Here is a 25,325-nt window from a genome sequence, read left to right on the forward strand (position 1 = left end):
TTCAAGGAATAGAAGCAGAGCCCATTGATATTTTAAATCAGGCGTTAAACGATAAACTTTATTGGGAGGAGGCCAAGTCTGGCCCGGAGACTTATGTGGTTTCCCAGCCTTCCCTGGAGGGTAGGGATTCTTCGATTCGTTGCCAGGTTGATGGTTCATGGAAAGGTACGGATTCTTTGGAAGGCTTGGGTTGGTGGTTTGGTAACGATGATAGGACGGTACTTATGGGAGCCCGCAGTTTGCGTCGTAGTCCCTCTCCCCTTCATACGGAGTTTGAAGCTTTGATTTGGGCTATGGAGTCTCTTCGGTCGGCGGGGATAGATTGCTCCAACTTTGAGTCTGATAGTTCCGAGCTGGTGGCGATGGTGCAGGCTCCCGACGATTGGCCAGCCTTCTCGTATTTGTTGGAAGACTTCCAAGCGCTAAGATCATCCTTCTCCACCTTCACTCTGACGAAAATACCGAGGACGTCTAACGTGAGAGCTGATTGTCTGGCGCGCTCTTCTAGATCTCTAGTTTCTGAACTTTGTTTTGTAAACTCTTTCCCTCCAAATTGGACAACCAATTGTGGAATCACCTTTTAATTTATTTAATTGTTTGGTTGAAAAAAAAAAAAAAAAAAAAAAAAAGATTTACTAGATATTATTGAGTTTTAGATTTTTAGATTGTGACTATCATGATTTAATTAAAAATATGAAATTATTTATTTCAATTTTCTTTTTGAATTTTAAATACGTGATAATTTGAAATAAATTTTCACATTATTTACTTGAATTTCTTTTTTTTTCAGTTAGAAATTTATAAAATCAATACATTTGCTTCTTCTTTTTTAAATTTATTTTTAAAAAATTTATTTGTACTCTTAGTAGATTGTGTATTTTAATTTATATTTATATGTTTGAATGATCTATATCACTAATAATTTTTTAAGAAAATGAAAATTAAGGAAATAGATTTTTTTTCAGTCTCTCGGGTCGGTCCATCAGCGAGCGAGAGGCTTTTTCCCTCCCAGTCGCTCTTTTTTTTTTTTTTTTTTGTTCTTTTATTCCCTTTCTCGAGAAAACACAGCAGAGGTAAAATGACGGAAAACGAAGGAAACGACAAGGAAATGGAAGGATCTAATCCTAAGAAGAAGCTAAACCTTGTAACCTTCACCGGAGCCGCCGGTCTTCTAGGACTTGCCGTCAGTTTCGCCGTCTTCGCTTTCAATTCCCACAAGCAAAAATCGAAGAAGAAAGGCACACTCTCTCTCTCTCTCTCTCTCTCTCTCTCTCTCTCTCTCACTCACACTCTCATCTTCCTTTCAGATTCCGCGTTTCACGAATTCGAATTTCACAATGCTTACCTTTATCAATTGTTAATTCTAGGTCTTCCTGGTTGTGATACTGTTTGTGTTAACCTATCCGCGAAGGAGATTCTCGAGTTAGCTGACGAAATTAATCACAAGTCTACGCGAGTTCATGATTCTGTTGCTTTGGTTGCTTTAGATAAGGTATTTTGAAAAAAATTACTGGATTAAGAAGTTTGGGGGAAACGCTAGATTGATTTGGAAATTAATTTTTTTTGCTGAGTTGATTCAAATGCTTTTTGTAGCTCTCTTATGAGAATGTTGTATTGCCGTTGGCTGAATTGGAAGCTAGACAACTCTCGCTTATACAATGCTGTGTGTTTCCTAAGATGTTATCGCCTCACGATAATGTTCGTAAAGCTAGTGCTGAAGCTGAGCAGAGAATCGACGCTCATATTCTTTCTTGCAGGTGAAATTGGACTCTGATGAGTAATGAAATGTTGTTTTTCTTTGTCTGATTCACTTTATATGAAAATTGATGATCATTTCTTTGTGCAAGCTTATCAGAAAACGTGAAGATGTTTACCGGATTATCAAAATTTATGCTGCAAAGGGAGAGTCAATAGCACCGGAAGCTAAATGCTACCTACAGTGTCTGGTAAGGAAAATTGAATTATGTGCTCCTCTTATATATTGTTTTCAAGGCTTTCACTGTCTCAGACATTACTACTATATTACATTCCTTCTGCTAATGCAATGTAGTGCCTTAACCATAAATACATTTTTACAACTGAGATTATTTAGTTCATCTGGTCTTCCTTATCATAGTCATTTCTAATTTCTTGGTCCAAAATTTTGTACTATTGATATTTAAGGTATTGTTATCCTCATGGACTATCATATGGCACTCTTTAAAAGTTGGACCAGAGAATTTTGTATTCCTGAGCTTCAGTCAGTTACTCCAGAAGAAAGCAGTTGAAATAATGAGCTTCCTTTTCATAGCACATTTTCAAGAGTTGCTTGCAGACTTCTTTTCACTTTACTAAGCTGTTTGAATTGAACCAAATTATTGATTTCTGTTTTATCAGTGACAGGTTAGAGACTTTGAGGACAATGGTCTGAACCTTACTGCAGTAAAAAGACAGGAAGTTGAGCGACTAACAAATGAAATTGATGAGCTTAGCTTGCGCTACATTCAGAATTTAAATGAAGATAGTTCTTGTCTCTTTTTTACTGAGGATGAGCTTGCTGGTTTGCCTCTAGAATTTCTTCAGGTGTTTATTCCAAATTTTGTTTGCTTACTCTGTCACATATGCAAATTTGTGATATTGTCTGTTTCGGACATGGCTTTTCTGAACTATTTCTCATTTCTGCACTTTCTCCTGCAGAGTTTGGAAAAAACTCAAAATAAAGAATTTAAGCTCACCTTGGAAAGTTGTCACGTTGCAGCTATTCTAGAGTTGTGCAAGGTAAGAATTTTCATGGTCCTTGTTGATTGCCATGCCACAGAAAAGGTGGCAGTTACTTGCCAATTCTTAATACTGGCTTTTTTAAATGACCAGGAATAATTTCAACATCACTCTCTATGTCCATGCCAATGCATTAGAATCTGTCTTTGAAAAAGTTTTGGCTCTTGTTTTAAAATTTGCAGATAGCCAAGACAAGGAAGACGGTGGCTATGGCATATGGAAAGAGATGTGGAGATGCCAATATTCCAGTGTTACAAAGATTGGTACTTGTGTCTATTCTAGAAACCCTTGACAGAAGCCTGCAGCACATTTTAATCAGTGAACTTTTTACTATTCTTGTCTCTGTAGGTTCAGTCACGCCATAGATTAGCTCGCGTCCTTGGTTATGCACACTTCGCAGATTATGCTCTTGATCGCAGAATGTCAAAGACATCAATGAGGGTTTGTGAAGAACCCTTAAGTGATTAGTTTAGCATTATTCATTACTCGTTTGTACTGACGCCCTTCTTATGCCAGGTGATCAGGTTCCTGGAGGACATCTCGTCCAGTTTAACTGACTTGGCTATTAGAGAGTTTTCCATTTTGAAAGACTTGAAGGTAATATAATGTCGGTATTATATAATAATAAGTGATGCCTTTCTCACTAATTAACTTACGGGGTTTTTAATATCAGAGTAAAGAAGAAGGGGAGATTCCGTTTGGCGTAGAAGATCTATTATATTACATAAAGAGGGTAGAGGAATTGCAGTTTGATCTTGATTTTGGAGATATCCGGCAATATTTTCCTGTCAGTTTGGTCCTTTCCGGGATCTTTAAAATATGTCAGGACCTTTTTGGTGAGTTTACGTCTGTACTCTATAAAATATTTTGGGGTCTTAATAAATTTCTGCTTTGCTTATGTGGCTTGAGATTATTTACTATCCATTGATTTCATCCTCGTCATAGCTTGCTGACCACCTTTATGATTTCGCTATGCAGGGATAAAAATTGAGGAGGTTACAGAAGTTGATGTCTGGTATCATGATGTTCGAGCTTTTGCCGTCTTTGACTCCGGATCTGGAAAGCTTTTAGGATATTTCTATCTTGACATGTTTACAAGGTCCACTATCGACCTTATTTCATCCTCCTCTTTACTTTTAGAGCCTCCGTCTCATTTTGAGTTGAAAGAATAATTTTGTTGGACAGGGAAGGAAAATGTAGTCACAGCTGTGTGGTGGCTCTTCAGAATAACGCACTGTTCTCCAATGGTGCATGTCAGGTGACAATCCTACAACCATGTTCCATGTCGGACCTTTATGTCGAAGTATTATGCAACTCAAAATATAAATCGATCTTGTGATCTCATGTGGATGTATTTTAACGTTTTAGTATTCTTATTTGGCATGTATTTTGTTTCTGTCTCCAGATTCCTGTAGCGTTGCTTATTACACAGTTTGCGAAGGATGGTAGTGGTGAAGCTGTGCCATTGGGATTCTCTGAGGTGGTTAATCTTTTTCATGAGTTTGGCCATGTGGTACGTGAAATTGGTTACCTGGAACAGCAGAATAAATTCTGTTGGTATCTTTTGTATATATCAGAGGATGTTATGAGCTGATTTTCCTTGCGAACCATTGGTAAATAGGTCCAACATATCTGCAATCGTGCTTCATTTGCTAGATTCTCTGGCCTACGTGTTGACCCTGACTTTCGGGAGATCCCTTCTCAGTTATTGGAAAACTGGCAAGTAAACTGATATTTTTTTTCTTAAAGTCTTTCTGTATCAACACCAAATCCTTATAGGCGGAATATAACTATGGTATCTCTAGGTGTTACGAGAGTTTCACGTTGAAGTTAATATCAGGTTATCGTCAGGTGAGTGCTTCTCAGGACTATACTATTGACAATTGTTCTTTTGGTAGACTAGTCATTATAATTTGTTTTACCTGGGATTTATTCCTGTTGCCCTTCTAGACTGTGACTGCTTTAATTAATCCGTTGGACCTGCAGGATATCACCAAGCCACTTGTGGATGAAGTCTGCAAAACACTCAAACGTTGGCGATATTCTTTCTCTGCACTAAAGTCGCTTCAGGAGATATTATACTGTGAGACATCTCTGCACATGTCTTAATTGACTTTTAAAGATGCTTATATAGCTTTTCATTTTGACGTTATTGTAGTTTATTCACTGAAATATCAATTCCTCACAGTTGTTAGGACAAATGGTTTGTTAGTAAGACTAGTAGATTGTGGTTCTTATTATGCTGTAGAGGAAGCAGAATTTAACTAAGAAGTGTACTAGGGGTAAAATGTGGTATTGACTTATAAAAATATGGATGATCAGGTCAATTTGATCAAATAATATATTCGGACGACAATGCTGACTTACTGCAGCTAATCAGAAGTCTTCATCCAAAGGTAAAAGCAGAAACTCTCAAAGCAATCTTGTCTTTTTACGGTTGTCTTATACTACTAGTCTCTCTCTCTGCATATATATAGGTAATGATAGGGCTACCAGCGGTGGAAGGAACCAACCCTGCTTCATGTTTCCCACGTGCTGTAATTGGCTCTGAAGCAACATGCTACAGTCGTTTATGGAGTGAGGTATGATTGATTTGCACTGTGGTGAATGGTGATCCCCACTTTCCATGATCCTCGTCTGAGAATCCGTTTTCTTTCTACAGGTGTATGCTGCTGATATATTTGCTTCAAAATTTGGGGACGGACATCCGAATCTGTATGCCGGCTTGCAGTTCAGAGACAAAGTGAGAAACGTATACGTTGTTTTTACCTTTTAGTGGTGTGTGAGTGTAAAAAGAACTAACAACTACTTTCTTTTTAAGGTGTTGGCCGCAGGAGGAGGCAAAGAACCAATGGAACTTCTGACCAGTTTTCTTGGAAGGGAACCATCAACTCAAGCTTTCATCGATAGCCGGACAAACTATAGTTTGTAGGATCTTGCACCTAACATTAGGATCTTCCAATGAAATTGTTGGCTGGTGAAAATAAACTTCTTTTTGTTGTTGTTAGAGACATCGTTTTTGATGTTTTGTTAATGAGTCGAGACTTGAGATAACCGAATTAGTTGGAAATTGGAATCATTCGTTCTTACCTTTCTGCGCATCTTACCCATCCCAATCTCAAATTACCAACAAAAAACGAACTATATATGATGACGGCAAATGAATAGGATTGTCTTTGCTGGTTTAATTTCAAACATACATAGAAGAAAGAGTTCCAGATTGCGTTTAGAGGACCGGATCTGGTTCGGTTTAATTAACGGGTAGGACACGTGGCAGGTCCAAGTAGATAAGGTACGAATCCACGAAATCATCATCCCCAAAAAAGAACTCTCGTTTACGAAACGAACACGAAACACTTTAGTGTGGGTTGAATCTTCTGGTGCGTAAAATGGAAGTGAGTATGTCTCTGAACGCGTTAACTCGGCTTCCCCTGAAGAACACGGGAAGATTCGAAGAGGTTGGTTCAGCGAGACACTCGCTGTTTAGCTCAAGAACAGCATGCCGAGAGACGGCTGTGCAGCAGCGGCGGATGGTTTTTGTGGTGGAGGCTAAGGGAAAGAAAGGTATGGCTGCTCGTCAGTATCAACGTACTCCTCCTCCTATGCCTAAGATTGAAGAAGATGGAAACCCAAGATTTGTTATCTTCATTCGTATGGCCAATGTTCGTCTTTTTCCCTACTCTTTCTTTGATTAGCTTCCCTATGAGTTAAATTGTTAGAGTTCTGTTTGCAAAGTTATTTACTTTTTTACAATTTGATACTCCTAGACCAATGATCAGATTGCAATTGTTTAGCTTGATTGGTTCTGTTTTCAAAGTTATGTACTTTCTTTCAATTAGATTCCTTTAGGCCAATTCTCAGATTGCAGTTGTGTTTCTAGTTTCATTTATGCGAGTTTTTTTTCTTCATCATTTTAGTTCTTGTTTGTTATAAGTGTTTCTTGTGATGTGAACAGGTGTATCTTTGGTATCCTCTTAGTATAATAGCTGGTGGTACCACTGCCAAGATCATGGTTGCTGCAAAAGATAACCTCTTGGGGAAGTATATCTACAAAGACACCATTGCTAGAAACATTGCCGCTGTTATTTACAGAGTAAATTAAGACAACCTGCTTATAGTTACAATTGTGGTTCTGTGGTCTGATTCCGTTTTACAATATGTGTCTCTTTAGATTTGATTTCTGACTGTTTTCATCTTCAACACAGGATGAGAAAGAGATACAAAAGACAGCAATAAAGCAGCACCGTGTCTTGCGTTCAGCCACTGACTTTCGATATGGCTACAAACTTGTTGTAATGCTCTCAAAACCTTTTGTTTTCACTTATTTGGAAGCTCTGCTTCTTTTTGTTTTTTAGAGGGTAGGTTCTGTGAGGGCATAGGAAATGTTTTCTGGTTTCTTTTTTACTTATTATGGCCTTATTATGCACTCAGGAAAACGGAAACATGAGAGCTGCACTCAGTACCTCAGATGTTATCGAGGTGAGCTATATGCTTAACTATTTTGAGATCAGCTCTCAAACTCCCTACAGTGACACCAAAAGGGTGCTGTTATGTATGTTTTCTCTGAAACATTTGTGTTTTTTCATGAACAATCACAGCTCCCAACTCAGGACCAGCTTAAAACAGTGTTCGACAAAGTTAAAGACTATTTTGGGGATGCAAAAGAGTCATTCGGAAAATTATCATCGCTGAATCCTGGGACAGAAGAAAAAACTGAAGAAACCCCGGATGAGAAAGCCAAGTAAGTATAAAAACAGGTGCCTGATGTTTCTTCTTTTCATTTTCAGTAGATTTTTTGGTGTTTTTCACCAAAATGATATGAATTCATTTTACAGGGCCTGAGGCTGAACAATTGACACTTGGTTGGTTGATTTTGATGTCTCAACCGTCATGGTATGAGCTGCAGAAGGTCATTAGATACGACGAGATTGCCGCTATGTTGTGCACATTTTCTTTATACATCTCTCTCAGAAACAGCTTCTGTTAAATCTCTTGTAACATATAACTTATTTGTGTATTGTAGATTTGTTGAAAGAAAGAGGCATTGGTTACAACTTGCGAGATGAACTTTTCTTAAAAATTGATCAAATAATAGTAGTCATAAATCATAATACCTTAACCAGAACTGTGTCTAAGGCATTCAAAAGCTTTGTGAAGGCAGCAATGAGGGAGAGCAGACACCATTTGCAGAGATAAAGTAGAACCTCCCTGATTGCTCCAGTAGGTAAAGTTTTAGTTCTGTGCAATATTGACGACATCCGGTTGTGTGAACATTGCAATATGGTGTGTGTGTGTAGCTTCATCTTAGTTTGTTATAAATGAATTAGAGATCAGTTAGGTAACCAATCGATTCTCAAGATATGACAGGCCAAGTATTTTCCTTCCAGGTGAAAGGGAAACCAATGTGATAGTGAAGATCTAAATGACGGTATGAAACATGTGGTCTTATCATTGTCATCAACCTGTGTGATGTAATTAGCCTATGACATGGATTATTGTACAATGCATTCGAGTATTCGACCATGGAAAAGGTTCTTCGGAAAGCAAGATTATTTTCAGGTATACCCACAAAATCTTTCTGCATTACACCAACCAATATACGAAAAGAAGATATTGGAACAAGGTTAAGATATGAATAAACCTTGGTCTACCATGAAGGAATACTCGTCAGGGTCAGGCAGCCGCTCGTTTCCATACCAAAGGTGGGGTGGGAGCTCAGATAGGAATGATGGGCTACTACTGTAATCTTGAAACTGGAGTCCTGTGTTTGCAAGAAAACGCTCGCCTTGAAGCCAACTTAAGTCTAAGTCAGTGTCTAAAGAAGCAGAATGATTTGATTCTGGAAGTTCACAGTTCAAGCTTCTCAGAATCGCCTCTGTGTTGTTGGTTACATTTGAGCTGAACTCCTGCAGCTTCATGGAAGATAAAGCAGAGGGATCCATATCTTGAATGGTTACAGTAGGGATCTTGTCTTGAGGCATGAGAAACTCATCTGCAGTCACACCACTGCCTCCTGCTGGTGTCTCATAAGGAGGCTTCATCTCCTCTTCCATGAGACACGGTGCAGAATTTGTAACATAAGAACTCTGACTTGGCAATGGTTGTTGCTGGAGGAAGCTATTCTCATACAGAACCGGCTTCGATTCAAGTACCTCTGGAACATCATTCCAGGGAAGCAGAGAGTCAAACGCAGAGGAGGATATGGGAGGATCAAATCCTATACGAGTCTTTTTTGTTTTTGGAGGCATGATCACATCAGTGTTGGGGTCAGGCAGAGACGCTGAAGCAAGTGGCTTTGGATCAGTCTCTGTTGCTTTCTGAAAGATTCCCCCAGAGAACACAAAGCTGCTCTTCCCAGGGCTTTGGTGGCCGGAATTCACTTCGGCATCTTTTGTAGATGAATCTGTACTCTTCACGCCACCAGAATAACACTTGAGCTCCTTTTCTTTCTCCAATCTGCTGAGGTAAAGCCTGTATTTCTACAAAAACAGAACAAACAAAGTTGACGAAAAGCTTAATCTAACACTTGTATTTGAAGACAAGGTAAAGTTAATACCTGAAGGTGGCTTGCAACATTTTCCCTAGTGAGCCATGGAACATTCATGAGGTCCAATATCTTCTTGGGACCAGCTTCTGCCAAACAAGAGAGACCGGAAAAAATTCACGGCTCTATGAAGACATGATAATAAAGAAAGAGAGAGAGAGAGAGAGAGGCAAAGGGGAAGAAGAAACCAAAGTCGCCAACGTACTTACTGTGATCGCATCCGATTTGGTTAACAGCGTTAACAAACTTCTGGTGAAGTTCAAAAGACCAAACAACTCTAGCTTTCTTGGAAGAAGAAGATGAGGGGTCGCTCTCATCTTGAAGAAGAAGCTTCTTGTCAAAGTCAAAGTCTTTTCTCTTTTTACAAAAAGAAACATCTTCACCTCCTCCAAGAAAATGTGCTTCATCGTATCGAGTCATCCAATCAGCTCCTCCTTCATAACCACAGCCTTCGATGTCTCTCACTTCTTGAAGCTTCTTTCTTAGAACATGTTGCCATATGATCTTCAGTTCTTTCATTCTTATAGGCTTCAACAAGTAATCACACGCTCCATGCTGCACACCTTTCATAACTCTGCTCGTCTCTCCATCCACCGACATCACTATAACAGCGCAACCAACACAAAACAAATATCAATTAACCATTTATTCATTTATTTAACTCAAGAAGTCAAAGATCTTTCTTAATAAATCTCTCACTTATGACAGGGAGGTCCAATTCAAGACCAACGTGCTCAAGAAGCTTGAAACCATCCATGTCAGGCATGTTCACATCGCTGATCACGATATCGTATCCGTCTTTACGCTCCCTTAGCAACCTCAGAGCCTCTCTAGCTAACCCACAAGTTGTGACTGCAAAACACGAGAAAAACTCTCAGATAATTAAAATCCAACTGTTGTGGAAAACATAAGAAAGAAAGAAAGAAAGAAAGAAAAGAACCTTCGTAAGAGCACTTCTTGAGCATTTTCTCAAGAATCTTGAGCCAAGTTGGGTCATCGTCCACAACAAGAACCCTAAGACCGACGGGAGAGAAGCCGCCTTTCTCCATGCTCGACGGCAAAAACAAGAAAGAGAGAGAGAGAGACAGAGGAAGAGAGAAAGAGAGAGATGAGAAAGTGGTGAGTGTTCCTTTTTTGGAAAGGTGGTGAGTGGGGGTTTTTGTTTTGCGATGAAACTACAAAGTCCGAATATTTCGGCGTTGTTTAGATAACGGTCACAGGGGTTTCCAATTTTTTCTCTGTTTTTTGTTTAATAAATTGTTTTCTTTTTAAATTTGTGGATTACTTTATTTATTTATAACTAATTTGTGGATAAACTTTTGAATAAAGGAATTTAGTTCGGTCTAACTTCACTGGAAAAAATAAAAAGTTGTTGAAGCTGTTTCTCTCTCTCTAGATTAAGTTGACGTCTTTTGCTCTATATTCTTCCAATAATTTAGCTCTTTAGATTGCTCTTAATTAAGATATTGCCATGATAATGTTATGGATTATATCCCTTTTTATAGTTATTCTATAAAAAAATTAGATAATTATGTTTCTACCCATTTTTTGTATCATACATATATGTACATTTTAGTTAATCTAAGTATATCCGAACTTCTTTAACGATAATCGTATTTTGAGTGTATATTATAAACAAATGATTTTACAAACAATGATGTGACAAAAAAAACTCCACAATGCAAAGTGTATTGTAGGTTTAACTATAATACATGATACACATAATGCTTTATTTTGAAGCACATTAGAATCTCAAAATAACCTTGCATTATAGTTTACAAGAAAACAAATCCTTCAGAAATGGAACCTCACACCTAATACAAATCACTACATCTTGGTTAACCATTAAACCAAGAAAGTTCAACAATAATTATTGTTTTAAGATATACGCCACATAACATGTACTTGGTTTAGCTCTTAAAAAGAAACAATACTACACAACTTGTATTACATACATGTTCGTACTCGTACCCACCACGTCCATAGTGTATCGCATTATATACTCCTTAACTCGTTATAATGTTTCTACTATATATGCAAAATTTACGTTCCGGTTGTTAAATCATCAAGTCCGTAACAAGTTGACGTTAAACCCTTAATTAAGAGTTTAAACGTTTGATCTTTGACTCTGCAAAGACTTCAAATGATTTGACATTTATATTTTATTGTTAGAAAATTAGTACAAACTAGAAAGACAAAAGAATAAAAAAAGGAAAATGGTACACAGCTTGTCATGCACAAAGCTTTTTTTTTATGGATGAGGACGTGGCCCGTGGAGACTAGACAAAACTACAACAGATACTTCCTCACTAATGTTTGTTTCTTCTTTTTTTATATATATATAATTATATTTACAAGACAGCTAACTAATTGCACAAACTTTTTTGGCCATGATAAAAAAGAAAAACGCATTATACATTTATAAACAGTGTTATTATTTGGGAGTTTGTGGATTTGCATAGTACACTTGGCCATGTATCTGTTTATGGGATCAGGGACGAGGTTTTCACGTGACCCGCATTAGCAGGAGCAATAGCTCGTTTCACTTTCATGATGACTATTTCATTATTGTCCAGCTTTTGTTTGTTAGTATGTATGTATATATAGTATTTCGTATAATATATTATTACAAACTATTTCGTATAATATATTACTGTGATGTACGTAGCACTACGTACGAAACGTAGAACATATATAAAAATGTCTCTCTAATCATGTAAAACATCACATATAGTATACGTACGTAGACTATTGTGAGAACCATATAGTCTATCTAACCATGTAGAACATATAAAAATGTTTCAACGAATTTATGGAAAGTTAATGATGGGAAAATTACGTATGATTTTTTTCCAATTTTTTTTAATCCTATAGTCCAAATTTTTAAATTTGTACGTAGACTATTTCAGTATTGTCCAACTTTTTTTTGTTAGTAGTACGTATAGTATTTCGTATAATATAGTATTGTGATGTACGTACGAAATGTATAACATATTAAAATGTCTCTCTAATCATGTAGAACATCACATATTCACATATAGTATACTTACGTAGACTATTAATTGTGAGAATCATAGTTTCTATCTAACACATGTTGAACATATAAAAATGTCTCAACCAAATTATGGTAGGTCAATGATGAAAGATTGATAAAATTGTGCAGAATGTTACGTATGTGCATATACATTTTTACACATAATCCTATTCCAAGAACTTTGAACACACCCAAACAATTTTCGTCTTTAATAAAAGAGGCAATAAAAACTTCTTTTTTTTCCCTTTGTTAAGTCATAATAAAACTTTGTATGTCAGTTTTCTACATTTAATTTTAAAAGTGACCTTGTTTATGAGAATTCGAATTTTATTCTTGTGATCTACAATATAATCCACCACCATTAAAAATAATTATTAGTCTATTAATATATCCCAAAAATTAGTATCTCTTTCCCGGATTATAATCTTCCAATTATCATTAAAATTATCTTCAGCTACGGCTTTGGTTTTCAGTGAGTTCATCGTGAAGTTGTAGTCGCAATATATATATGTTTGGGTTAGTACACATTAATAAATTTATCGCCAAAAAAAAGATGCTTCACTAGTTTATTTCCTTTCATCAATATGTACCCCAAGTTACTTTTTCTGTCTACATAGTTTTCATCTATAGTTGTTCTTTTCGCATAAGATTTATCTGAAGGAAGCTTATCAGTTGATAGTCTTGATACAAGAAGAGAAGCAACCCAAAATGGTGATAAAAAGGAGGTAAAAATGGTGGAGTACTTTATTTGACCAATGGTTAATTTGACTATAGAATGGAGCCTACAAACGAGTAATTAATTTGTTCATTTATATATTCCTCTGTAGTTGTAGTAAAATGTGATACCAGATATTGTATTCTTGATATATATATATTTTTTTTTGTTGCCTTGAACAATAATACTAGATATATGTTGAAGCAACATAACGTACCAATACGCGAACATAATTCTTTCACTCACACCTTCGCAACTTAAGCCATCTTTCGCGTTTTGTTCAAAAAAAAAAAAAAAAAGCCATCTTTCGCTTGCGGTCGACGTTTTGGCAAAGTTTGTCCGTGTATAGATATGTGGTAATGTCACTTCATTACAAAACTCATAAAACTAGGGGATTTATGTGTGTTCTACATTTCTTTAATTAAGGCTGATCAATGCATGCGTCGAGGTTTCGAATACAAGTTCTTTAAATTCATTTCTTGTGTCTTTCTACATCAAGATTGAGCTAAACTTTTACGACACATGCATCGTTAAATTAAAAAAGTATGTTAAGAGATATGATCAATCCAAAACTCTTTCTTACAACTATGAATGTCCTAATTAAGAATAATGTTAATTAATCATCCAAACGTTGATTTTGTGGGCCAATAACAATATCTACTGATTTCACAAAACGTAGAAGACGACGTATTCGCTCAGGGAGAGAATAATTAAGGGAGCTCTCTACTTAACTAAAAGATAAAATATGACTTTGAATTTATGTTTCTTCTCGTGTTTGCGTTTGTGCATATATTCGTCCATAGGTTAATGGAATATATGTTTATAGAGACATAGATGTTTATAATAATAATGCGCCACAGAAGATGCACTAAGGTTTGATTAGACCCACACAATTAAAAAACAATAATAATAGAGTCATTTTTCCCCAATCACCTGCCGACATGTGACACTTGTTATGGTCAAATTGTAAAATCCATAATTCGCAGAATGTCGTCATTTCATTGGCTCATGAGCGCTGCTTTGGAACATTAATCTTTAATTATGTCTATGTGCATGTAAATATAAATGCTAATGCTCTAATTATTGGGTGGTATATAAGTATAAAACCACTACCAATGAACACTAATCGTCCCTTTAAGTGAAGTTTCTCAGTACTTTAATTCACGATATTTTATTGTTTGATACTACTATACTATAATACTCTAATTGAGTAATTAGAAAAGTATAATAATTGCAAACCTATGAGTGTGTGTTTGTGTTTCCTATTAAACGGGTGTGACACTTATGCTATGCACCTCCATGCCCATCGTTGGAAATTTAATTTATGCACCTCCATGCCCTTCGGTGGTAGATTAGTTCTATTTATTCGTTGGAAAATTAAATTAGTAATAATAAATAAATAAATTTGCAAGGAAGAGAAGCATCACAATTTTTGTAAGGTGCCTTTGCACTTATAATAGAACTAATATACCACATACACCAATGATTCAGTGAACCATTATAGCCCTACTCTAAGATAATTATACGACATTTAAACCTAATGTACCTAGCTACTTCAATATATTTTCGATGCTATATATAAATGGAAATCTACCATTGTTTCGCTTTAGTAATTCTTTAACGTCTAACAAGGACGGAGAAACAGTTACTATGTTTTGAAAAGAAAGAAGGACTAATCATGTATATAACCGTAGATTTCAAATGGCTAAGGCTTATTTTGGAACGAGAGGACTTGGTTCATTTATGGAACGACTTTCATGGATCCAATGATAAGCACATTATAATTATTTTTGCCATCAAAAGTCTCCATAATCATTTGGTTGACACACCAACATACAAAAAAAATATATATTAAAATGCAGCTGCACATCATACCTTTTGTTATTGGCTATATATATACGTATATATAAAATAGACGTTTGATTTGATAAAATTTACGATAATGGAAATAATGTTAGACTCAAACGCATAATTCTAAAATTTAATATATATGATCTTCTAATAAAATTTAGTTATGAATTGTAAATTAAATAAAAACATTCACCATATATTATTTATGGAGGTTAAAAAGAGTATACTAAACTACACAAAACATACAAATGGTAGCTAGCTATATACCCCAAATATTTGCGATCAACTCCTTACCGGTTTGGAGACGACTCTATTTATGCTTTCTCACATAAAGAGAACGTAAAGAGAATTAACCAAGAAGAAGACTATAAAATTTTGAAGTCGTTTTCTCCATAAAAAATGGATTGGCTAAAAGGTGAAACTTTTGAGAGGTAGGGGGAGAGAATGAACCATATACATTCAAACAAGCATACAAATTTCAAAACGATTCTAAAACAATTATTATTATAATAAGTATTAAGAAAAGTAATTAAATTGGAAAATGCCCACTAAGAAAGTACTTTATCCGCACAAGGAGAAATTAACAAATATTTACGAAAAGAAAAAGGTGTGTGTGTATGATTGATGTCCAATAAATTAGAAGGATCAAGATGAACTTCGTTCTTTTTATCTTTTTGTTCTTCTCTTATTCGTATTTTTAAACAAATTATTGTTCTTTAAATATTTGGTTTCTACAAACACCTTTTAAATATACAAATATAACTAAAAAAGAATGTGTATATAAAATTCCCTCCTACGATACTTCAGGTTATTTGATTTTTCCACCATTTTATTCTCTCTTCAACTTTTTTTTATCATTCTTTAATTGATTGGTATAGATACCTGATATTGATGTGTAACTCATTTTAATATATAATACTAGTAGACAAAATATCTAGAAAGATCAAATGGTGCAAGAAATTATGAGAAGGTCTTAAGTATAAATGGTGCACTGCATGTTCTGTTTCTTTTAATATATGACATTTTGATCGATATGTCATTTAATCGAGATTGCTAATCAAACCTTAATTAATCACAAAACTAAAAAGATAATTTTTCTACTTTTATGGTAAGTCCGTAATGTTGAGTGTCGATAATCAAGTCAAAACATGTTGGTTAGTTTAATGTATAATTGTGAACGATACGTTAATTTAAGTTTCTATCACATTTTCATCTTAATATAGAGAATTTTTTTCTGAAAAAATATTTAAATTATCACATTATTTTCCAAATTATCAAAATTCAAAACATTTCCAAAATCTCCCAAACTTTATATCTAACAATTTTTATAAAAATTAATAATGAGTAGTGAATGATTTTAAGAGTTACCAGAGTAGATTCCATCCATACCAATCATATTAAGAGGATGTCAAGTCCAAGAGAGATCTCCTCGAAGATTGTTCGTTAATACTAATCTCACAAGGAAGTTCCCAAAATTATTAAAAAAATGAGGGGCTAGTGCATGAGCCATCTAGCATGAGGTTGGCCAGCAATGAGACTTCTTATGTACATATCTTGGAATGATACGAAAGACATCATTGTTTTGATTCATCAAACATATTTGTGTTGAATCTGTTGATAGTGTATTTTGGGAATGCTAACGGTGCATATCCACTTCTTGTATGTACACGGTGGGTGCAGGGTCGGCTCAATATTTTGAAGTACCCTGAGCTGAACACAAAAATGGACCCTTATTTCCATTTTTAAAAAATAATAATTGGACCATAGTTTTAGTGTTAACAAATGACAAAAGTTACATAGATCATGTGTAAATGCACTCTCCACACATGTGTAGAATCGATCCTGGATGAGTGTATTACTCAATAAACATTCTACATTTCTTAGGAGAATAATACTCCATATACTCGTAGAAGTTACCTATATATATAAGTAGATAACCAATTACTAAACCACATGTATTGTTGAAACTGAGTTTCAAACAATGAATTTGTTTAATGGGGGAAACAAATTCAATAACACTTTCTTTCTAAAAAATCAGATTAAAGCTAATAAATAAAAGGGGATTGAAATCTCTTGGAACACAAGTTAGGGTTTTTCTCAAGAACAATGAAGAATTAGAGTTTTTTGTATTTATTGCTCTCTGATTACAATGGAGGGATTCTTCTCTATTTATAGGTTTTCTTAGATTTACAGAATATATCAACTTTCCTAATCAGCTCAACCATGATTTGGAAAGTTCCTTGTTTCTTGTTAGGTCGGTCGCTAGGCGGCCTGGGAAGTCGGTTCCTCGCCTCTGAACTGGACTTCTCGATGTTATTGGACCTTCCTTAAAGAGTTGAATCTTCCCCAGGGTCGAACTCCTGGTTTAGATAATCGGTTTCCTTAATCGAGTTTAGATCGGTATGTTAGGGATGCCAATTCCTGCACCAACAATTAGTCCCCCTCCAGTTCGGGACATTCAGATGTTAATTCGTAAGGAAAATGATATCTAATTACCCAGATCGTCGCATCGCTTCGCCATCCATTGTTAGGACGACACGTGTCGGATGCGTCGCTTCTGTCAACTCGGAAGCTGAAACGTCGCGTAGGACAGAGTAGGTCATTATGACTCCGCATAGGGTTGCCGCCCACTTGCTTCTATAAATACCCGACTCTGCTCTTCATTTTCACTTTTCGCCAAACCACCGAAGGTATTTGCTCCGTTCTCTCTCCCTTTTCATTTTATTTTAGTTTTATTTTTTGCGAACGTTCCTCTACACTCTTCGGCGACCTACAATATTTCAGCACCCCGGCCATGGATTCCTCATCCCGTACAGAAAGCGATCCTCTGATCCGCAAGAATTCCAAAAGAAAACTTGCCAAATCCATCAGATCTGACCGAGGCGAACTGCTCAACAGATCAGAAGAAAATGCCGAATGTTCGTCAAGACCCAGGTCGGACGAAATTCCTGCCTTAGAAATTCCTTCCTCAACCAACGAGGAGAAACGCGAGAACCACGACAACACTATATCAATTTCCTATCTGCCCTCGGACGATCTGAGTGGAGAGGAGTCTCTACCCGTGTTAGACGGGATCATGATTGAGGACATCCTTCCTTGTCGCGAACACCAAGGTCGGATTGGGGGCGAGAAGACGCTGAGCACCATCGATACTGTTTGTACCATGCTGAATTCGTGCGGTTTGAAAGATTACGGCGTTTACATTATCATCCCTGGAGAACACCAATGCCCTTGGAGCCCGCCTAAAGGGTTCATTTGTTTATATGAGGGTTTCTTCTTTATGTGCCGGTTATGGTTCCCTCTTCCAAGCCTGCTTACTCGATATACCCACCGGTAGTATTTGCAACTTCGTTGCCGCTCTCACTTTTGCATCCGAGGCCGGAGTGTATCTCGGAGTTGAATGTTTTGAGCAGTTGACGAATTTCAAGAATTCTCGAGGGAGCCCCTCGTGGATGGTAAACGCAAAGCCGGCACATAACTTTCTCCCCGGGGGAGAAAGTTAGTAATTTCAAAAAATGGGCAACTCGTTATTTCTTCGTCCGAATTGATGATCGTTCCTTCGAAAATCCGAGATGCGGTCGTCGAAGAGTGTGGAACAATTCGCCCGGTACTGCCTCGTTTTTTGTTTTGTAAGACCAGACACTTGTTTTCTGACTTGATCTTAATTTTTCTTGATTTTGCAGCTCGCCCCACTCCTTCTCGGAACCTAGCTCCTGAATTTCAACTGGTGAAGGACGCACTCCTCACAAGAAGTGATCGTAGTTGGGATCGCGTCTCTCGACGTCGAGTTGAAGAAGCTATGGGCAAGGCCAAAACCAAGTTTTCAAGTTTCGCAAAGGAGCTGGGTCAATCATCCAAGGTTCCAGAGACCACAATCATTAAAGCTGATATACTTCAATCCATTACTCTGAACAACGAGCCTGTCATTGATCTAGAGCTCGAGCAAACAGGAAACGAGTTCGTCGATATTGAGAACTTCGACGACAGTCAGCTTGCCCAAAACCCTGACCATGAGGGGTCTACTCCCAATGACTCACTTCGGCCTTCGCAGGATAAAACTGTCATTCCCGAGGAATCCGCTCCTGAACAAAGCAGAGGTGCCAGAAAAAAGAGATCCAAGAAGGATAACAAGGACAAGGAAAAAGGGAAAGATCTTAACCAAGGAATAAGCCGTAAATGCTCCGCAGAAGAAGTCGGGCTCGAATCCGCTGGTCGCTTCCGAGTCAAACAATCAAACAATCGATCTGATCAATTCGTCTTTGACTATTTTGGGGAGGGTCCCCTCGTCTGCAACCAGGCCGCTGGCGGAGAACTCTGCAGGAATCTGAAAGTATCTTCAGTTATGCTACCTCTTGCTGAAGAGTTGGAATATCCCGAGCAGTTCCTTAAGGTCGCCTAGTCCGCTCTTCAGGTTTAACTCGTATCCTTCTTTGTTTTAAATTGTGATGTCGTATCGTTGTCCTTACTTACTTCCATTTTACTTTGTCCAACATGCAGACCGCCGCTTACGCCAGTGCACTCACCCTTATGTACGATAGGCGAGTTAAGTCAATGGCGTCCTCAAAGTCCAAATTTGATAAGATGAAGAAGTGTTTTGAAAACCTCCGGGTGGCGGACAAGTCGAAGGATGAGACGATCAAGGAACTGTAACACATGCTTGCGAGCAGGGAGGAGAGCGGCAAACATTTAGCGGAGAAGGTTTCCGAGCTGGAAGGCCGAGAAAAGGTTTTGGAGGAGGAGAAGTCCGAGCTGAGGAGGGAGCTCGTTGATCTACGAACAAAGTATGAGTTGGAGACGACACGATTACGCCTAGATCGCCAAGCCAAAGTCGAGGGTACTGCAAAGAAGCCGCAACATCGTCTTGACAGGGTAAAAGCCTACCTGGTAGAACAGGAGGAGGTTGCTCGCCCAAAAGAAGACGTTCTCAATCAGGCATATGGGATTGAAGAGAGTGTGGAATATCTTTTAGCAAATGGCGCATCTATTCCTGACAATCTGATTGCCAAAATCAATGCGAAGCGAGAGAAAGCGTTTTCCGAAGTCGAAGCGCTCGATGTCATAGAGTTAGGAGAAGATTGTCTCACCATGTCCCCAGATCAGCTCGGCTTTGGAATACTTCACCCTGGGATTACAGCGCCAGATTCCGTTCGACACCAACATGATTCCAATGCTGAGATCTTCCAAGCCGACTTGTCCGACCCTCCAGAAATCTAACAGTTGTTCCTTGGTTACAACGTTGAGAACTTTTTTGTTTCCCTTTTTCTACCCCCTTTTTTTTGTTAAAACCTTATAATGACAATGCCCGTTTTGTGGCCGGTTCCTTAGTACTTTCACCTTCTTGGAAAACTTCCGTTTATCTTTGCATGGAAAATTTCTTCTTGTTTTAGAGACAAAAGTGGTTATTTTCCAATTTTACAATTGGAAAATATTCCAATAGGATCAGTATAAATATACTAGCCTTGTCCCTCAATTGATCGTAATTTTTGTTGGATCAAACAATTTCAAAATGCCAAGCTCTGTAGGCAGTGCTGATCCTGAAGTCGAAGTCGGACAGGATGTCCCAACATTCTCGAACTCATAAGTCATCGAAAGAGGGATATCCTATTACCCAAATATCCGAACTCTGTGGTTGTTGATGTTCCGTGTTAAGCCAGAAACGAGGTCGGATTTGGAGACCTTGTTGTCCCTCATCGAAAAACGCTATACCGAATATTGTAATCGGCTTGCCGCGACAGAGCAGTCGTGGAACGAACTGCTGTTTAAACTTAAACTGCTCGAATCCCATCTTCAGTTTTGGATTGAAAACGGACTGGACAGGGTGGCGAATATGCGTCGTGCTTGATAGATTATTGTAACGAATGCTATCATTCAGCGAACTCCTCCCCAAGTGAACCGAGTTTCTCCTTAAGTAGTGAATTCATGCCCTCCGAAGTGAAGCCGTTCTATATGAACAAACGTGCCAACAAATTTAAGGCCGCTGCAGGTTACGCCTTCGTTCGCCAGGTAATGCTTTCTAATTTTACCCGTATTATTCTCCTCTGAATTTCAATGTTAACAGACGATCTTGAGTGCAGATCGAATCCGTGCATCGAGAGCAATGTCACAAACTTTACTATCACCATATGAAGAAGAATGAGATTGATGATCGTCTAACTGTGCTGGAAACCGAGATCGCTACGCTAACGGCGAAGAGAAAAAGAAGCATTGATCGTCTTGACGAGGCTGAACAGAAGATCAGGGCACTAGAATCCCGTCCTGACGAATGGGAGAAAACAGGACTCTAACTGCTATGGTCCATGCCGAAGCGTCTTAAGACAGATACTCAAAAGATCGCAGCAGGACTTGTTTTGAGCTCGGACTAGCTAATATACTTGTAACTGGCGATTTAAGCCATTCGGTTTTACCTATATTAATAAAGTTGCATTTGGACAAATAATGTTTGCAATAAATTTTTCACTCTATTCGGAAATTTACATGAGGCGGGACGTCTCCCGGCTTATACCGAGTAATTTTAATGAGGGTTATTTCACCCGAACGTCGATGCGCTTTGGCGAAGGGCGAAGTGCAGGACTTCAGCTTATCTTCTCTATTCTAGTTCGGAAGTCGGAAGGCAAATTTTAGCACTCTGGGTTCGGCTTATACCCATCCAAACTGGAATTTTACGAAACAATTCAACTGAATTCTCTGGGCTCGGTTTATCTCTAATAAGAGAGTTATCGAAACAATTCAAAAACAATTCTTTGGGTTTGATTTATCTCGTGTTGGAGAGTTATGCAAATCGATCATATGGCTAGGATGTCGATCCGTTTGATTTCGAACTCGGTAATTATAGCATATATATATATATATATATATATATATATATATTCTCGTTCACGAGGCATAACCGCATCATTAAATGCGGACGCGGTTTCACAATGCAATCTGATTGGCGAGGGAATCTTGGGATGCAGCGCATATCCCCCTACGATCTGATTGGTGCGAGATTTGGGGGACACAACATTTATCTCCCCCCCCCCCCTTCTTACTATAAATAGGAGGAAAGGAGGTATGCTGATTACCTCACATCCAAACTTCAGAAAGAAAAATTGCGAAACATGCCTACTACGACTCGGTCTGCATGGTTGAGGCGAGCTCGAGAGTTGACTGCTTCCGGCGTCAGTGGATTCGATCCAGAAGCGTCGAACATTGCCCTTCCTCTGGAAGAGTCGGTTCCGTCTCCATCTCGTGAGCTCGTTGCAGAAATCGAGGAAGATCCAATGCAGAAAGAGATCCGCATCTACCGAGCTCGCTGTCAAAGGATGAGCTCGTACATCAGGGCCTTTCATCTGAAATATGATCTTATCTTCCAGCTCTGCCGTCTAGAAGGAACCATCTCGGTGCTTGACGAGCTCATCGCCGACGGCTTCTACTTGGCGAACTGGCGTATGACTTGACTGCTTGCTGAGTGCCCCCGATGTGAAAGTCAGGTCTCCAGAGCCTTGATACCCGACCTGCTAGAGGGCGACTGTGAACCGCTGTACGAATCGGAAAACCTGCACATTGCGAAAATCCCGATCTAAAGGACTCGCATAGAAAGGTTGCGTCGGTACATCCTCCATCTGGAAACCACGGACCACCATTTCCGGGAGAGCCAAACCGTAGAAGGTCCATGCGCGTTCCTCGAGAAATTGGCAGCTAGAGGTGCGGAGGTGCCGGTAGGCCGGCTAGAAAATCTGAGGCGGGAGCGTCAGAGCTTGTGATCCTATCTCGAGGGTCTGGTCGTGAAGAGCCACTGGAATCCGACCTCTCGAGCTCTGCGCCTGCGAATCACTAAGGAGGTTGAAATCACAGGAGGGTCTCATTTTGCACCGGCTTCCTAGAATCAGAAGGCTTGTCATCTCCTCTTATTGGGATAGGCGTTCTCCAAAAATGATGGAATCTTTAAATTTTAGCTGCTTTTTATTGTTGTTTTTCTTTGGGTTGGCGATACGTCGAAATAAAAGATTATTCTTCTATCTGGCGAGATGCCAAACTGACTTTGCATTTAAATCAAAATAAACATTTCTCTTTAGTGAAAAGAAAATTTATTATTTTTCTGGCTGCGCCCCCGAGATCCTGTCAAAGAGATCGGGAGCTGCCTACGTACCCAAAAATTGGAATCAAGCCAATCGTAGTTCATAGTACAAGCGTTTTCGAAACCGCGATCGGTCAATTGACCTAGTAATAATAGCGTTTGAGATGAGCCGCGTTCTATGAATTTTTGACTTGCGTACCATCCATGGTCAAGAGCTCGTAGACTCCGGGGCGAATTGCCTTGGAGATGAGGTATGGCCCCTCCCACCGAGCGCCGAGTTTATCGGCATTTGTCTCCTTAGTATTCTCGTAAACTTCGCGCAGCACTAGGTCGCCCTCTCTGAAACGTCGCTGACGGACAGCTTTGTTATTGTACTTAGCTGCAATATTCGGATAGTTTTAGATTGGGACTAAAGCCTGATCGTGTAATTCTTCAGCGAAATCGATGTGATCGAGCATCATAATGCGCACATCTAGCTTTCAATCGTGGAAGAGACTATCCCTTATCATGGCTTAATGCGCGCATCTAGCTTTCAATCGCCGAGCTTGCCTTCCGTGATATACATTTTGATTTCGAGCTGCCAATCTTCTAGAGGTTGAGTCACGCACCCGGGCCTCGAGCTGGTTCGTTGATTTCCATTGGTTCCATGTCATCGTAGACCGCGTGAACAAGATCGGCGAGATCGATGCTGGGCGTTTTGATACACTCGATCGGGATGGTTCGTCGTAAGCCCGGATCGGGGAAGATTGCCAGGGTGGCGAGAACATCTGCCGATGAGTTGTCGCTCCTCAGAACCTTGATTAATTTAAACGAGGTGAATTGCTCCGAAAGAGTTCGGAGTAATTGGCGAGATGCTCCCATGCGCTCACTTTTGGCATCGTACTCTCTGGTGAATTGACTGACTACGAGCTGTGAGTCACAAAAGAGTGCGACTGGAAATAGGGCCGGAGCTTCCGAGCCGCGACGATCAAGGAAGAGCCAGCTTTTCCAAGGTCGGATAACGTGTTTCTGCGTCAGTGAGGGCCTTGCTTACATAAAAAATTGGCCACTGATCTTCGCGGTCATCTTGGACCAGCACCCCGCAAATTGCCGAGCTGGAGACAGAGATATAGATATACAGTATCTCCCCCTCTTCAGGCTTAACGAGTACTGGTTGACTGGTCAAATATTCTTTGAGTTGTCCGAAGGCGACTTCGCAGGCATCATCCCAATGAAAATCTTTATTACCCCGACAGAGTTGATAAAATGGAAGACATTTATCCGTTGATCAGGCGATGAACCGATTTAGCGCCGCTATCCGGCCTGTTAGGCGTTGTACATCTCGCTTGTTAGCCGGAGATGGAAGTCCCAGTACCGCATCGATTTGCTTCAGATTCGCTTTGATTCCACGTTTGGTTATAATATATCCCAGGAATTCTCCCGAAGTAACTCCAAATGTGCACTTGGTTGGGTTTAGCTTCATTTGGAATTGATCCAAGATGTCAAAACATTCGACGAGATGCTGAATATGCTGTTCCGCTATGAGGGATTTGATTAACATATCGTCGATATAGACTTCCATCGTTTTGCCTATCAGGTCGGCGAACATCTCATTAACCAAGCGTTGATAAGTTGCCCCCGCATTCTCAGTCCACACAGCATTACCTTGTAGCAGTAAGTTCCTCTATCTGTGATGAACGCGGTCTTTTCGCGATCGGCTGGGTTCATTTCGATTTGATTGTAGCCAGAGAATGCATCCATAAACGAGAGTAGCTGGTTCCCCGTGGTGGCTTCTACAAGTCGATTGATATGGGGTAAAGGAAAACAATCTTTTGGACATGGCTTGTTGAGGTCGGTAAAATCGACGTAGACTCTCCATTGGCCGTTCTTTTTCTTGACCACCACCAGATTCGCCAACCAGTCGGGGTATTGTACTTCCATTATCTGATCAGCCTTAAGAAGCCGCTCGACTTCGTCCTGTACCGTCTTCGCCCGATCAGCGCCGAAACGTCGTCGTTTTTGCCGGACTGGTTTGAAAGTAGGGTCAACGTTCAGTTTATGGAAGTAACCGATGGGTCGATACCGATCATGTCCTTAGTGGACAAATCGAATGTCGAGAATCTGGACTTCAGAAAGGTGATCAACTCGGTTTTTATCCGATCGTCCAGTTCAGCCCCAATCCCAACTGTCCGGGAAGGATCCGTATCGTCTATATTTACCTGGATAATTTGGCATCCCGCGGCCTTTATCCGATCTCGCTCCGGCTTATAAGGATCGACCAAGTGATCCTTGCTCTGTAATTGCTATGTGTCCCCTTTCCGCCGTTGCTTCTTCTCGAGAACAGAGCAAGTCCTGGCCACTCTTTGATCGCCATAGAGCGTGTAAATCC

The 25,325-nt window shown here is 39.0% G+C and overlaps 3 protein-coding genes across 7 annotated transcripts; 2 read left to right on the forward strand and 1 right to left on the reverse strand.

Annotated features, from left to right (window-relative positions):
* Positions 1-914: 914 nt before the first annotated feature.
* Positions 915-5,848, forward strand: LOC104704713 (putative thimet oligopeptidase). Of its 4 annotated transcripts, none has more exons than XM_087458934.1 (20): positions 915-1,238; positions 1,368-1,492; positions 1,594-1,757; positions 1,856-1,946; positions 2,383-2,562; positions 2,677-2,757; positions 2,940-3,020; positions 3,106-3,198; positions 3,274-3,354; positions 3,431-3,593; positions 3,736-3,856; positions 3,943-4,015; positions 4,163-4,270; positions 4,379-4,476; positions 4,563-4,608; positions 4,744-4,840; positions 5,080-5,153; positions 5,235-5,339; positions 5,420-5,500; positions 5,579-5,848. In XM_087458934.1, the coding sequence occupies exons 1-20, from the start codon at positions 935-937 to the stop codon at positions 5,687-5,689; spliced, it is 2,277 nt and encodes a 758-aa protein (XP_087315060.1). In that variant the 5' UTR covers positions 915-934; the 3' UTR covers positions 5,690-5,848. The 4 variants fall into 4 exon arrangements, with proteins under 4 accessions (XP_087315060.1, XP_087315063.1, XP_087315061.1 ...); XM_087458937.1 differs by having other exon boundaries at positions 944-1,238; positions 1,848-1,946; XM_087458935.1 differs by having other exon boundaries at positions 1,014-1,238; positions 3,943-4,060.
* An 81-nt stretch (positions 5,849-5,929) lies between these two features.
* LOC104701376 (protein HHL1, chloroplastic) lies at positions 5,930-7,811 on the forward strand. Of its 2 annotated transcripts, none has more exons than XM_010417048.2 (6): positions 5,930-6,419; positions 6,713-6,850; positions 6,963-7,049; positions 7,189-7,236; positions 7,356-7,514; positions 7,593-7,811. In XM_010417048.2, exons 1-5 carry the CDS (start codon positions 6,147-6,149, stop codon positions 7,500-7,502), a joined length of 693 nt encoding a protein of 230 aa, XP_010415350.1. In that variant the 5' UTR covers positions 5,930-6,146; the 3' UTR covers positions 7,503-7,514; positions 7,593-7,811. The 2 variants fall into 2 exon arrangements, with proteins under 2 accessions (XP_010415350.1, XP_010415348.1); XM_010417046.2 differs by having other exon boundaries at positions 7,356-7,498.
* A 369-nt stretch (positions 7,812-8,180) lies between these two features.
* Positions 8,181-10,517, reverse strand: LOC104701377 (two-component response regulator ARR11). The gene is made up of 5 exons (XM_010417049.3): positions 10,242-10,517; positions 10,001-10,153; positions 9,511-9,903; positions 9,314-9,390; positions 8,181-9,236 (listed from the first exon to the last, which is right to left on the reverse strand). The coding sequence occupies exons 1-5, from the start codon at positions 10,348-10,350 to the stop codon at positions 8,382-8,384; spliced, it is 1,587 nt and encodes a 528-aa protein (XP_010415351.2). The 5' UTR covers positions 10,351-10,517; the 3' UTR covers positions 8,181-8,381.
* Positions 10,518-25,325: the final 14,808 nt, after the last annotated feature.

Source organism: Camelina sativa, chromosome 7 (assembly GCF_030686135.1).
Source record: "Camelina sativa cultivar CO46 ecotype springtype chromosome 7, ASM3068613v1".
Taxonomy (NCBI): Eukaryota; Viridiplantae; Streptophyta; class Magnoliopsida; order Brassicales; family Brassicaceae; genus Camelina; species Camelina sativa.

Excerpts from the sequence above, each read along its gene's own strand:
- LOC104704713 (XM_087458934.1), top strand. The coding sequence starts at position 935 with ATGAAAATTAAGGAAATAGATTTTTTTTCAGTCTCTCGGGTCGGTCCA. Across the intron at positions 5,154-5,234 it reads TCAGAAGTCTTCATCCAAAG|GTAATGATAGGGCTACCAGC; the intron begins GTAAAAGCAGAA and ends GCATATATATAG. Across the intron at positions 5,501-5,578 it reads GCTTGCAGTTCAGAGACAAA|GTGTTGGCCGCAGGAGGAGG; the intron begins GTGAGAAACGTA and ends TTTCTTTTTAAG.
- LOC104701376 (XM_010417046.2), top strand. The coding sequence starts at position 6,147 with ATGGAAGTGAGTATGTCTCTGAACGCGTTAACTCGGCTTCCCCTGAAG. Across the intron at positions 6,420-6,712 it reads TCTTCATTCGTATGGCCAAT|GTGTATCTTTGGTATCCTCT; the intron begins GTTCGTCTTTTT and ends TGATGTGAACAG. Across the intron at positions 6,851-6,962 it reads TTGCCGCTGTTATTTACAGA|GATGAGAAAGAGATACAAAA; the intron begins GTAAATTAAGAC and ends TCTTCAACACAG.
- LOC104701377 (XM_010417049.3), bottom strand. The coding sequence starts at position 10,350 with ATGGAGAAAGGCGGCTTCTCTCCCGTCGGTCTTAGGGTTCTTGTTGTG. Across the intron at positions 9,904-10,000 it reads ATTGGACCTCCCTGTCATAA|TGATGTCGGTGGATGGAGAG; the intron begins GTGAGAGATTTA and ends GCGCTGTTATAG. Across the intron at positions 9,391-9,510 it reads CCAAATCGGATGCGATCACA|AAGCTGGTCCCAAGAAGATA; the intron begins GTAAGTACGTTG and ends CTTGTTTGGCAG.